Source organism: Rhipicephalus sanguineus, chromosome 3, assembly GCF_013339695.2.
Source record: "Rhipicephalus sanguineus isolate Rsan-2018 chromosome 3, BIME_Rsan_1.4, whole genome shotgun sequence".
Classification (NCBI taxonomy): domain Eukaryota; kingdom Metazoa; phylum Arthropoda; class Arachnida; order Ixodida; family Ixodidae; genus Rhipicephalus; species Rhipicephalus sanguineus.
In genome coordinates, this window is record NC_051178.1 from 171497105 (window position 1) to 171510945 (window position 13841).

The 13841-nt window shown below is 46.8% G+C and overlaps 1 protein-coding gene across 1 annotated transcript in view; it reads right to left on the reverse strand.

Moving 5' to 3' along the window:
- Positions 1-808: 808 nt before the first annotated feature.
- Positions 809-13841, reverse strand: part of LOC119386092 (potassium/sodium hyperpolarization-activated cyclic nucleotide-gated channel 2) — a 42645-nt gene continuing 29612 nt past the window's right edge. Inside the window, exons 3-10 of the mRNA XM_037653439.2 lie at positions 10064-10355; positions 9760-9923; positions 7296-7567; positions 6533-6682; positions 4911-5129; positions 4440-4586; positions 3135-3378; positions 809-1008 (exon numbers count right to left, since the gene is read on the reverse strand). Of these exons, the coding sequence (XP_037509367.1) occupies positions 809-1008; positions 3135-3378; positions 4440-4586; positions 4911-5129; positions 6533-6682; positions 7296-7567; positions 9760-9923; positions 10064-10355 (1688 nt within the window). The remainder of the gene's footprint in view (positions 1009-3134; positions 3379-4439; positions 4587-4910; positions 5130-6532; positions 6683-7295; positions 7568-9759; positions 9924-10063; positions 10356-13841) is intronic.

The window sequence follows — 13841 nt, forward strand, 5'->3', positions numbered from 1 at the left end:
CATCAATGGCACGGGCGGTAACTTGCAACAAAGTTACTGCCCGTGTAGACGATTAATACACATACGCACATTCCTGCGTATTTGTACAGAATAAATTTATGGCAGCCTGCCGTTCATGTCGTTTATCGAGTTTTCGTTTTCACCCGCGGTTCTCGTCTTTCACTGAAGGTGAACATGTCATGCAGTATGTACCAATTATACTAAATTCAAGTAATTCTGAAGGAGGCTTATTGCTACAATCAGCCCTAGGAAAGAGAAACCGACAGCCACCCGTTTGTAGCTCGAAGGCGCAAGCAAGTCCGTACGGATTTCTCGGGAAGAAAGCCTTTTAAATTGCCGAAAATTTTGTCCTGGTCCAGGTATCGAACCCGGGACCAACGCACTCCCGGCGTGGTCGCTGTATCAACTGAGATCACCAGGAAGCGAGAAATTGGCAGGGCAAGGGCAAATTTATCGACCATTCCAAGAGCATGGACACAGAATATTGCAAAATCGGCTCTGCGGAATGATTCGCAGCATTCGTGCTACAAACGGTTGGTTGTCGTTTTCCCTTTCTTAACCCTTCCGCCATCTTGCGGGATTCCGCAGAACCAATTCGAAGTACAACCAGCCCTGCACGAAATATAGCTCGAGACAAATACATGTCGATGCGCCACTTTCGCTTTAAAGCCTTAAGGCCAGATCGCTGGCCAGATCACGCCTGGCTGTTCCCAATGGTCTCCTCTTTGGCCCTGAGCGCGCATTCCTGCCGCGTTAAGTAATGTGACACTTGTGACATGTGTGGGGAAAAAAAAAAAACGCGCAACCCTCATAAGTGTTCGCTGTCGCACGCTCGGAACGTTGAGTTGTGCGCGATGCGTTGAGCCGCGGTGGCTTCGAGCGAGCTGCGCATCAGGGGGTACTGCTGCAGCACCTCATTGAAGTTCTCCACGGACAGCGAGAAGAGGTCGCAGTAGGTGTCCGCGATGACGCTAGCATTCCTTGTCGTCTTCGTCAGCAGGCAGATTTCTGCATGGATGACAGAGAGAAGTAACCATCGGTAATTCAGGAAAGAAAACCAAGTTTTAACAACCACGGCTTCGTTTCAAACAAAACATCATCTACGCATTCATTCGTCCATGGTACTAACTGCGAAAATGTGAAAACAACCATAACTAATTAACAATAAATTGTAGGTTAAAGGGACACCAAAGAGAAAAACGATTTTACTGACTCGTGCGAGAACGTGACGTGAAGATGCTCATCACCCTTTAGTCCTCTTACCCCTTTCCCACCTTATCACCAACAGCGACCAAGAGTCGTCCTTTTATTTCAGTAAATGTCACATTCATTCATTCATTCTCGCATTAGTAAATTGCTCTTTCATAATACCAAAATCACCACGCTTGCCGCGAGAAGACGTGTAGAAAGAAAATGCAGGCGGGATGCCACCGTGAAGCTCCCGCACCAAGCGCCGTGACGTGATAAACTTTGACAGCGTCCACTAGGGCCTTCGTAGTTCCTAATTGGTAAATATGAAGTACATTGTCTTCCGAGGGAGCCAGACACTTTACATACCAAGTTTCAGGAAGTTTCGTTGAGCCAGTGTGGTCGAAATACGATTAAAACATTTTGAAATCCGTGACGTCACGTGCGGAGATTTCGGCGCGCAGTTTAGAAATGAAACTTTTACCTCGACTTTATCTTCTATGAATGAGCCTGTGATGGTGATATTAACGACAACAGAGCATTCAGAGTATAATTTATCAGTCTAAACTGATTCATTGTATCACTTTAGTGTATTTTTAAGAGGCCGAGGCTTGGTGGCCTTGGCTTTCACGCACAAAGATTTTCTTCCTCCACTTTAGTTATTTCTTCACTTTATAAAATAATTAATATACATTTAAATTAAAAAGTACAATAAAGCCCTCTGTTCTCGCCTTGGCTTCGTTATCTGTTGGCGAAATATGGTTACGTCTAACAAATAAAAAAAAAACAACTGCCCTTCAGTTCATTCCCCTTTCTTCAGTTATATGCAAATCAGTTATGCGAACTGGCCTCGCCAGTAAAGCGCTTCTGTAACTTACACGATGGTTCGCCCATTTGCATCTACGGCGTTCTCGTGAACTTTACAGAATAAGTCTCGTGCGAATTGTCCCTCCTGAGCTCGTCCTTACGTCGCGCGAACGGGCATTTCGTTGCTAAACTCTCCGCTAAGCACAATGTCGGCACAGTTTCTGAGTGTCCGGAAAGCGCAGCATACAATCTTCGTCGTCATGCCAGTCGACATTAAAACTCTGTCCGCCGTGGTAGATCAGTGGTACGGTGCTCGGCTGCTGACCCGAAGGTCGCAAGTCCGATCCCGGCTGCGGCGGTCGCATTTCGGTGGAGGCGAAATGCTATAGGCCCGTGTACAGTGCGATGTCAGTGCACGTTAAAGAACACCAGATAGTCAAAATATCCGGAGCCCTCCACTACAGCGTGCCTCACAATCATATGATGGTTTTCGCGCCGTAAAACCCCAGATATTATTAAAATTAAAACTCCATATAATATAAGGTCAGGGCTTCCATTCAGCCAATCTAACAACAGATGCTATTCTAACAAAGTTAGTGTCGTGCCCCTCCACCCACTCCCTCCTTTCTCGTTATATGCAATGAACCACTTCGTAGAGTTCTTCCAATCATCGACTGCACTGACCTCTTGTTCCACTGACCCAAATCTACTTCACGTCTCCGTTAAGGTCTCAGTGTTCGCCGACGACTCTGACTAGGTGGAACCGCTTACACATTTCACACAGTTGGACATGCCGTATAAAAAGGTACAAACAATACGTGTGCGATGTAGGTACCCAAATAACGTATTATCAAGTAGTACTCTGATGTACAATGTTCCTGGTATATGTCCTGTAGCGTCCTTTCTCAAATGTCGCTCTTTCGTGCGAAGCAAAAAAAAGAACACATGTCCAAAGAAAAGTGACCACCTTTCACTATGTCCCATTTCTACAGAATCTAGCTACTGGAGCGAAGCTCAGGATGGATATCCAAGTGACATATTGTTGCGCGATGTGAGCCTCGACATGATGTGAATGCGCAGGCAGCCAATACATGCGTGCAGTGTGCGCGGATGAGTCTCACATGTATGTTTACACGCACCTCCGAAGTAGCTGCCCTCGGACAGCGTGCCGAGGAACTGTGAGCCATCGAGAAGCAGCTTGACGGTGCCCGACTGGATGAAGTACATCTTGCGGCCCACGGACCCCTGCTGTATGATGACGTCCCCCGGTTGGAAGAACTCGTACCGCAGCCTAGTCACCAGGTCACTCACGAATCCCGGGTCCACGTGCGACAGGAAGGGCACCGCGCGCAGCGTAGCCCGACAGTTGTGCTTCATCACATCCTGTGCAAGCAGAGGGTCTCGTTGTATAAGCACTGATGTGGACAGCGCAGCGGTCATCCTTGAGAGAATTTCTTTGACCCGAATCACTTCCTAGCTTCTTGACTCACAGAACGTTGCGAAATTTCAGGCGTCGTTCTTTTTTTATGATGAATACAAGGCGCGTCGCGGCAGAACACGGCGCCATATAAAAAGTACTACCAGTGTCCTTGGTACTAGTGGTAGGAACCTGGTACTACCAATCGACAGGCGCAGACTCATCGCACTCACTTAAGTCACAACATGTACAAACAGTGCACGAGCAAGAATTACGTTACACGGTAGTGCTGTCACAAATGCGAATTTGCTGAACTTCTTTCTCAGCATTGCATACAGTGCTCAGCATTGCATACAGTGATTGACACGTTGCATTTCTTATACTTGACTTTATACTGTGTATAATATAGGTAAAAGGGCAGAGAATTATAAGTCTTCTTAACGATACAAAGACGTCGGAATTAAATATAGAAAATTAAACCATGAAAGTCAGGAGACGGATAGCTGGATCATGCCCAAAGGTATAGTCGCGATTCTGTTCTGCATGTAGCTACAATTTATAGTTATGCTCTCATAACATCGACAACAGTCAGATCAATAAATGGGGCAGCTTGATTAACGATTTTATTGCAATGTCATTCCTTTTGGCTCTTCGCTATTAGTGCGAGCAGCGTTCCACTCACGATATCGCCGGGGTCACCTGGCCGTGGACAGCGGTTGATATGAAAGGAGTGTGATCGAGCGAAAGTAACTCTCAGAATACACGGACCAATAAACCAAACGTGAAACAAAAGATCATACATAGTTTATGACGCTGGAGCAAAATTACGGTGAGAGAAAACGTTTTGCAAAAAGTTAAAGGAATACAGCGCTATCGCATGGTAAACGTTCGGGGTGAAAGACCAAACAAGTCTTCCTCCTTTCAGGGAATCTCCGCAGCACTTCAATTGGCACGTTGTGCAAATGCATCACGCACTACGATATAGAATGATGCACAGACAGCCTGCAGGTGAGGCAGTGGTGCCTACCTCCTTGAGGGGCTGCGAAAGCTCGGCCAGTATGGCATCTTCGTCGAAGGCCTTTCCTTCGTGCCGATGTTCGAAGTAATTTCGCACCCGGAAACGAAGGTCTTTGGGCATGCGACGGTACTGCATGTACTCTTCCACTCGCTCCATCTGCGCGGAAACAGAAGGAAACCATGTCGCTATACTGGAGTGCAATGATACCAATGTCATCACCTTTGCCATCATTCCACACAATTATTCGCGTGAGCACACTAAGCGTTCGACATTATGACCTTGAGTGTGCACTTATTGGAAGTGTCACAAGAGGAATACGGAAGACATGGCCTAACGGGATGAAGCACTCCTTGTGATAATGGCCCTATGGTCCACGGCTAAACATGAGTTATGGTGGCTCGGTGACTTCACTGTACACCGTGCAGTTGAAGCTATAAGAGAGAGAGCGTCTATGCGTGCATACAGTAAGAGCGATCATACCTTTTCCCGATGCAACCTCTTGGTGTAGTCCAGGCTCTGAATGAGCGTTGTGGCGTGGCCAATAAGGAGCGCGTAGCCCGTGGCACCGGTGAGCATGCCTAGGGTGACAAGCCACATGTCGATGACTGTGACTGGCGCGTTCTGTCCATACCCGATGGACAGCATTTGAGACAGCGCGTTGAACATGGACCAGGAGTACTGCTCGAATATAGGTCGGTTCTGTAAAACATACGTAAACACACACATTGGCTTGGCGTTTCTTCGGGTTAGTCAGAGACAACGGAAGTCGAAGTCGACACTCTTTATGGAGTTAAATTCGGAAACGGCAGATAGAAATGCAAATCGCGTAGGCTACTTCAAAGTTGTGTATAACCATGTATAGAATTTTTACCCGTAAAAACAGCGCCCCTCACTTCATAAACTGCATTCAAAGCCACGGGTACCTACATGTAGACTACGTTCAACAGGTGTCGCTGTTGTTCAGAAAGACGAAAGCTCATCGATAGATCCTACCACCCAAAGCACACCACGTATAGAAAGGATAGCAGTAAATTCGTAAATCCTGACCTGACTCTTGATTCTGCATTGCGTTGATCACTACGGTAATGTCACGCACCCTGCTATGAACGAGTTGGACATGCTAGCGCTATTCCTCGCCACGAATGAGCCTATGGGGCATGAAGTGGGCGCTGCGAGAGTAGACCGAGAAGGTGCTAACGCATTATATATATAAAAAAACTTTAATCGAGGCGTTACGACGGCAGCAAGTCCGTACGACGGCATGAACTCCGAATGTTGTAAACTTGTCTTTGGAATATTTCTACTAGACAGCTGTCTTGAACTGAATGGTGAAAAGGTGTATTACAAGCTTATTTCACCGACTACGACTAGGTGTGGCATTCACTCGCCGTTACCTACACCTTATCGGCCGTGCCGACAGTCCCAATTGCGAGATGTGTGGCACTCCTGAGACTATCGAACACCCCCTGTGCGTCTGCCCACGATACCTCACGCAAAGAAATTCATTGGCGGCCGTCTTGTCATCGAAGCAACAAGTTTCAGAAAAAGTTCTGTTGGGACCACCACCATGTCATCAGCGCGATATTCTGAAAGCGCTGAACATGTTTTTGCGCGATACAGAGCTCGACGAGAGACTGTAAATAGTTTTTGGACATTCAAGGACTTACTTCGTCGCCACTTTTTTCCATCATCATCATCATCCGCATCTTCTCTCCACTCTCTATACTACCACTCTCCCCTTTCCTACTGCTGAGTAGCAGGCCAGAACATTGATTCACTGACTGACTGACTCGAACCAACTTTTCTCAGCCTTTCTGCCATAATAAACCTTTTCTCTCTCTCTGAATGGTATATCAACTGAGACAAAAGACTATAAAGAAAAGACTCACGATGAACTTATTTCTTACTTTCGACTTTCTTATTGTTCGTAAAAGAAAATTACAGCCAATACTCATGCTGGAAATATTATTAGCGAAGGCGGCCAACCAATGGCCAATTGCACTTTAAACCTTTGCGAATTCGGCCCCTGATCTTTCCAAACCCTGTTTTACGATGTAAACGTTATCACGCTTTGCAATTGCTGTAGTGACCCAGACACGTACCTGTATGCCGTCCCTCTGTACCCAGCTGCCCTCGGGGAATCCCTGCATCATGGCTACGAAGAACTGCAAGCAGCCGTTCCAGTGAGCAATGAGTAGCATGAAGCCCACAATGTTTGCCAGGCTCAGGTAGACCGTGGAGGAGAACGCAAACTGCGCAAATCGTGCACACACGCGAGTATAGTAAAACGCTCTGACGATTAAGGAGAAACTTTTCGAGACATTGCTGTTGCAAATTCGCGAAGATAAAATCTAAGTGCCCGTATGCTACGAAAACGAGGACCACATGAATATAAAGACTCACGTATCGCAAGCGCTCAAACAGCAAGGAATTTCAGCCGGTCAGCGCCAGTCTGACTGACTCGAACCAACAATGTGCTGAGTTCACCGAGAGTCACGAACGATGACACAATATATGTTTTATGTACAGACAGGTTATACGTACAACCTAGAAGTGTTGCGCTATTGTCTGGCTTACTTGTTCAGCGAGATCTGTATGGCTCACACAAGAATCAAGCGCCGATAATTATACAAACATTGCCTTGTTACCGGTGGATCGTTTTGTCTAGGGCGATGAAACTGTAAACGCACCAATAAGATGCGAAAAATTCGCTGTTTAACAAAGGGCTGGACTGTAAAATCGTGCATGCTCAGTAGCTTTACACATTATACGTATAGAGAAGGTAGGATACTGCGCTTTTCACTCTGGTCGCGCACTGACACGTTCAGTTAAGGAGAAATTCATGAGTTGTCGGAATAGGCTTACCGTGTGCTCCTGGAGGCTGCTGAGGTACCTGCACAACCTAGACAGCCTGAGCAGTTTCAGCAAACCGAGAAGCTTGGCGAGGTGCAACAGCCGTATAGCGGACAGGGCACCCGGCTTCTGAAGGCTCTGGAAGGTGCTTTCCACCAGCACGCAGATGTAGTCGAACGGCACCGTGCTCAGGAAGTCAAGCAGAAACCAGGTCTTCAGGTAGTGGCGCGCGATGTACTTCGGGTCCAAGTTCACCCGTTCTACACCTTCAGTCGTGATCACGCCTGCGTCAGCGAGCATTCGGGAATGTTGTGATGAATAACAAAAGTTCGGCATCGATCCCTTTCCGACCCTGCGGCCAGTGTACTGGACATAACAGAAAAAGCGGAGCAGTAAAGCAAGCAAAGCCACAATCGAATCCGAAACTACTTTGACAGCTTCTGTAAGGGGCGAGAAATATCTTTTTGAACGTAGTTCCTCCTTCGGCCCCATTTTCTTATGGGGGCGCATCAGAGTAATGGCGTGATTCAAGAGGAAACGCGCGCGCATGGTGTGCTCAAGCATACAAAATTATTTGAGAAGTTATCTTCGCGCAAATCAAATAACTTAAATCGTGCGAGCTGATTTATGCCCTCTTGAAACAGTGTTGCGAAAAGGTAGCTTTTATGATCAGAAGTTTGCTCGCAATGCGAGATTGTATTCATGTCCAGTGCACTGGACATCGGGATGAAATTGGCGCGCATTGCGCTAAACATGGAGGAGAGAAAAAAAACTAGGAAGGACGTCACGTGACAATCTTGAAACCCAGCCATAAAAATTGAACCAGGAGCAAGCTGGGAATTCTACCAAGAGCTTGGAGCACGAGGAGGGACCGGCGTCGGAGGAGGTTGGCTTGTGGACGCTAAGCGCGTTCCCTCCTAGCTTTTTATCCCTTCGTGGTGCTGAACGCTATGCGCGACAGGTAATATAATTTTTTTTCTTTTTCTCAGGTCAAAACAAGCCATTTTTGTGTTTTAAAGGACAATTAACTTTCTGACAGGAACAACAGCAACATTTTTTCAAGGAAGAAAGCAGAATGTGTGTACCCATAAGTGGAACAAATTAATCCTAGTGTCCAGCATACTGGACATGATATTCCCGTGAAAGCCATTATACCTACGGTCTCCTTTCTTTTTTGTATGCTTTTCAATAGCCTCTTAGCTAGAAAAGAACGTTAAAAAATTTTGTTCTACCCTACGAAAAATTCGGGACGGAAAGGGATATGCTTGGCTGTATGTATCGAAGTATGCTGAAGTACCCGCAATATATGTCTGAGGACAGGGTCTTTAGAGGAAGAGCACACTATAGCGTGTCTACATACAATCCTCCTATGAGGAAAGACCACATCGGAAAGGAATTCGTCCTACACTCTATTCATATGCGGCTTTCCCTGCACTTCCTGCTTCAGTGGCAACGTATTGCATTACATCACTCCTTTTTAACACGAAAGTGTTTAATGCCGAGGTCTCATCTGGCGTCTTTCGTTAAGCAGCTGGCGTCTTTTCGTTTTGCTTTAGAAACATCTGGCGTGTTTTCGTTTTGCTTTTAGAAAACATCTGGCGTCTTTCGTTGGTTTGTTTCATCAATCAACGGCGTTTTGAACAAAATTTTTATTGTTTAATCACGCACAGGAGAAATCTCACCAGGCACTACCTTAGAGGTAAACAATGGCTGCTAATGAGAATGAGAGACAGAAGTCGGCTTTTAGCTAACACTTACACTTCTACTTCTACTAACGTTTCCTACTGGAACATGCCAATGGCTGCTAATGGGGAATGAGAGACAGACGAATTCGGCTTTTAGTTAACGCGCACGCTGCGAATTTTTTTATTGTTCAACAACGCACAGGAGAAATCTCCCACCGGCACCACCTTGGAGGTCAAGATCTGGTACTAGCGTTAAGACTGGTTACGCACTACGACGGGGACGAACGGGTGCCGCTTTAAGGAGCTTCGCTCCTAAAAAAAAACAGCTCCACTAACGTGAAACCTGGGGAGGTGCCAAGACCGGTGTTTCCCATAGGAACACTTCAACAGCAACGAGAGGACAGCGTCCTCTCATTAGTACACACAGCGTCGCAGACAACGTCCAGCGCCCATCGCAGAAACAGAGCATTTCCTGAGCGAACGTGCCGTCTTATTTGCCACTTGCTTTACCGTGACGGGCTACGACGACAGGAGACGCCGAAAGCCCGAGCGCATAATGTGCTTCGCACCTAATGAACATTGCGCGAGCTCTCAGATATCAGTGTACAATAAACCATCAACTATACTCCTGTGAAGACATGGTTCACTTTCATCTTATACCGATTCCTATGACGGAGGGATCAGCCATGTTCTTTTTTTCCTTTCTCTATCTGGTGGTTATGAATGTTCATCGCGTCTACTTGAGAGAATTAGGCTCGTCACGTGATCATGCAGCGCTAGTGCACACGTACCGGTGCGAAAGTTGAAGACGATGTCCACAAAGAAGATCGCGTCCGACGTCAGGTGAAAGGCCATCCAGTAAAGATCACCAGGGTCGGCGAAAAAGGCCACGTCCACAGGAATGAGCACCAGGTTGGCCACCAGAAGTACTGTTAGACACAAATCCCAGTACATCCTGCACACACGTACGAGCATATTCGTATGTTTTTTGTCATTGGTCAAAGTTTTTTAATTAACAAGGAACAAGCACGGGTATATACAATAAAACAGGGTACATGACTTTAGCACAATTATCGACGGTATGCTTGCGCGCACCTGAAGACACTGCAGGGGTGTATGACGCAGTGTCCGGATGACTCCTGGCGGCTGCGCTCACGGTTGAGCTCTTCGGTGCTGCCGAAAAAGCTGGCATTGCGGCGCCTTCGAGATGGCAAGCACACCGAGCTGGGATCGCAGCAGTCGGACCAAGTGCTTGTCTGCACGTGGACCTCCCTTGCTTCTTTCGGCGATTCGTCCGGATACAGCCCCGGATCCAAGTGCGTGACGTTGACGCCGTTTTGCTGGCTGGACGGCAACTTGCCGTTTGCCACGACGTGAACCGGCTCCACTGCAATATAAGACAAGTGACCGACCGACCAATCAATCAATCAATCAATCAATCAATCAATCAATCAATCAATCAATCAATCAATCAATCAATCAATCAATCAATGATCTATCTATCTATCTATCTATCTATCTATCTATCTATCTATCTATCTATCTATCTATCTATCTATCTATCTATCTATCTATCTATCTATCTAATCAAGAAACTGGCGATCTGCTGTGATCAAGTCGCTCAACTTGAAAACACCCGCACGTGTGTCTATAGGCTGCTTTTTATTTAGTTCGACGATGACTGAGCCGCAAGAAGACACTTTACTGGTCACACGCATTTTTTAGATTGTTTATATGAAACGGTTTGCCCTTTTGTACGCCCACAACAGGGGCGTAGCCAGGGGGGGGGGGGGTTGGGGGGTTCACCCAACCCCCCCCCCCCTGCTTTTGCTTGCGTATATATACACGTGCACATACAAACGCACGCACGAACATACATAAAGTATGGTTTAACCCCCCCCCCCCCCCCCCCCCCGAAAAAAAATTTCTGGCTACGCCCCTGGCCCACAACTGAGAATAACGACGGTAGTCGAGGCCACTTATCATATTTGAAACAGACCAACATCAGAAGTATTTTATCTGAGTAAGACATACGCGGATCTTAATGTAAACGAAAGTGACGCAACGGTAAACGATTTCACTTACGCGTCATCCTGTGCATGGGTATCAAGGGCTATCACTCGCTCACGGGTGGCCGGCTGCGTTGATGCGAGAGGATCTACTAGACGACGCTCGTTAGTCCACCCAGCCATCGTATGATATACGACTCGATCAGATCGAAAGGAAACGTAGCGAAGACATGACACAAACAGACTGGAATGTAATGGTGCAAACCATTCCGAAAATGCGCGAACCCGATGAAATTAGGGGTTATCAACGTTACTGAACGGCATGTGTCGGTGCTACCGGCCAGTTTATATAACCCAAGAGAGCCAAGTCAAAACAACACTTAGAGAAGCGATATGAAACACACATGGATTGGAATGTAAGCGAGATGGATCTAAATGTCAAGGACCGCGCGGACGTGCGGCAAACGGTCGAGTCGACATTGCAGGACTCCGCACGAGCACGAACATAGCTCAGTGTTTTGGTTCATCTGATGCTCTCAACAGTTAACTGCAACAAAAGGCACGTGCGAGAATTTTGTACTCCCCCCCCCCCCCCCTCTTACTCTCATTGCTCGTTACTGTACATCACTTGTTTTGGTCAATTCTCTCAGCGACATGATTGACGTCTATCGAAAAGCAGAATATTCTCTTTCCATTTAGCTGGTGTCATTGACCAGTCTTCACTATTTTAGCCAGCCTTTCTTCGACATTCAACATGAATAACGTCATTAAGGTTTTAGTGTTTCTTTCTTTTTTTATGTGGGCTAGTGAACAGAAAGCATACTGTGTCTTATTTTAAAGCTTGTGTAGGAATTTAAGACGAACTTAAGCCGCTTGCAGCACATAGAACTAGCAGAACACTTATGCCTTCCACCAAAGAATTAGGCGTGACGAATGATGTACCTATGATTTATCTTAAATGTTCCATCTACGCTGTCGGCATTCCTGCAAGGGCGGTCATGTTCTAGTTCCGCGCCAATGGCGAGCGGCGTCCACGGAATATATATATACTGGGCAACGTGTACATAAAAACTTCGAAACAACTTCCCTACTCGCCGAATGAACTTTCTTGCCTACGTAGTTCAACTGTAAACTGAAAACAGCTTAATGAGGAAGTAGTTGTAATGGTTAACAGCGTCGTTTACAACAAACATAAACTAAAACTGCAAATTGGCGACAGTAAAACAACTACTCACATTCTTCTTTTCTTTGAAGAGCGGCGATGGAAGAGTCCCAATCGCGCATGCAGCTGAACACCCATCTTTTTTTGCCTCCGGCTGGCTTGCGCTCGTCTATCACCTGGTACAGCATTGTACAATACGGACACCGCTATATCCTACGTCCACGAGCAAACACGATCGCGCAGGCCCTGGCGATACCGCTACACGACTCACAACCGGAACGTAGGACCTGATGCAGTGCACCTGAACAGCGATGTGCAAGCCCTATTAAATCGACCGTGGAACCTGCATTCCTGGAGCACAGCTCACCGTCCCGTCACATTCCTGCGTGCAGCTTGACAGACATGTCGGTTGACGGCGCGACTGGCGCACGTGGCCTTTTGCTGTAGTGCTGAACTCTTATAATTGCCTAGTCCTATGGCGGACGTTATGCGGGGACATGCTGTTAGGCGGCCGCACATGCTGCCGTTCAATTTTCATGACCGCATACCACGGTCGGGTTGGAAATATGTACTTTTCCATTTACGAAGGGCAAGGACGGTATCTGCTCTTTACGCCGTCCAGACAGAATGACGCTCACGTGACAGTCTACAAGTTACGGCTTTGCCAGCTGTGAGAACAGTACTCCATGCACGTGAATACACGCATAGACCAGTTAATTGCTGTGTAATTAACTTTACAAAAATTATGACCGGCTCAAGGTAAACGTGAATAGTAAAGATGACGTAGGTTTGTGTTTGTTTCTTTTTTATTTTTATTTCTTTTTTGTTTTAGCAGTGACGAGGTCGTTTCGATTGCGTTTCCGGAAAAGTCACACACGAATCAACGTTCTGTCAGTGCAGCAACTTTAACAGCCAGTTTTACTTGTAAGTTTTCCTCTCTATTAGCTCGTCAAGAACCACGCCAATCAGAACTACACGCAATTATCTTTTTATTTTTTTAGTTTCTTTACAGACGGGCATCTTGCGTCATCATACTGAAGGAGCGCATACCATAGAGAAAGAGCGATAAAAATGCGATTGCAATCGAGCAAACGGCCATAATCCAAACCAACTCTCTCAGCGTACTGATGGCGGATAAGATTATAAGATGTACGGTGCCAGATACTCCTGGAGTGTGGTGAACGAGTAGGTAATGAAGTTATGAGCCGTGGAGGAATGAGAGGAAGAGAGAGAAAAGGTGGCGAGAGGTTAACCAGGTGCTGGTGTCCAGTTCGCTACCCTGCACCGGGGTTGGGAAAGAGGGGTGACAAAGAGGTTAGAGAGAGATAATGAAAAGAAGCTGTCGTCTAGTGCTGGCTGCCGTTGTGCTTTCCTAAAAACCCAAAAGAAGATCGTCCGCTGGTTATCAAGTTGCTGGCCAGCGATAACCTTGATGATCAGATCAGTTTGATCGACAGGGCACGCAGGGCGGCAACTGCCTGTGGCGTCCTGGACTGAGGGCAGCCAGCACTGCTAGATGGTACTTGCGGACCAAGCATCACAAACCCCTTTCTGTTAATAAATGTTTTTCCTCCTCCTCCTCCGCGCACTGTAAGCACCGCGGAAACGAATGAAGTGCTTGGCTTACAGCCCTGCTCTTGCATTCTGTACAGAAAGCGCGGAATAAGTGGGCGTGGCCGTGTTGACCAAATGAGGCTAGTAT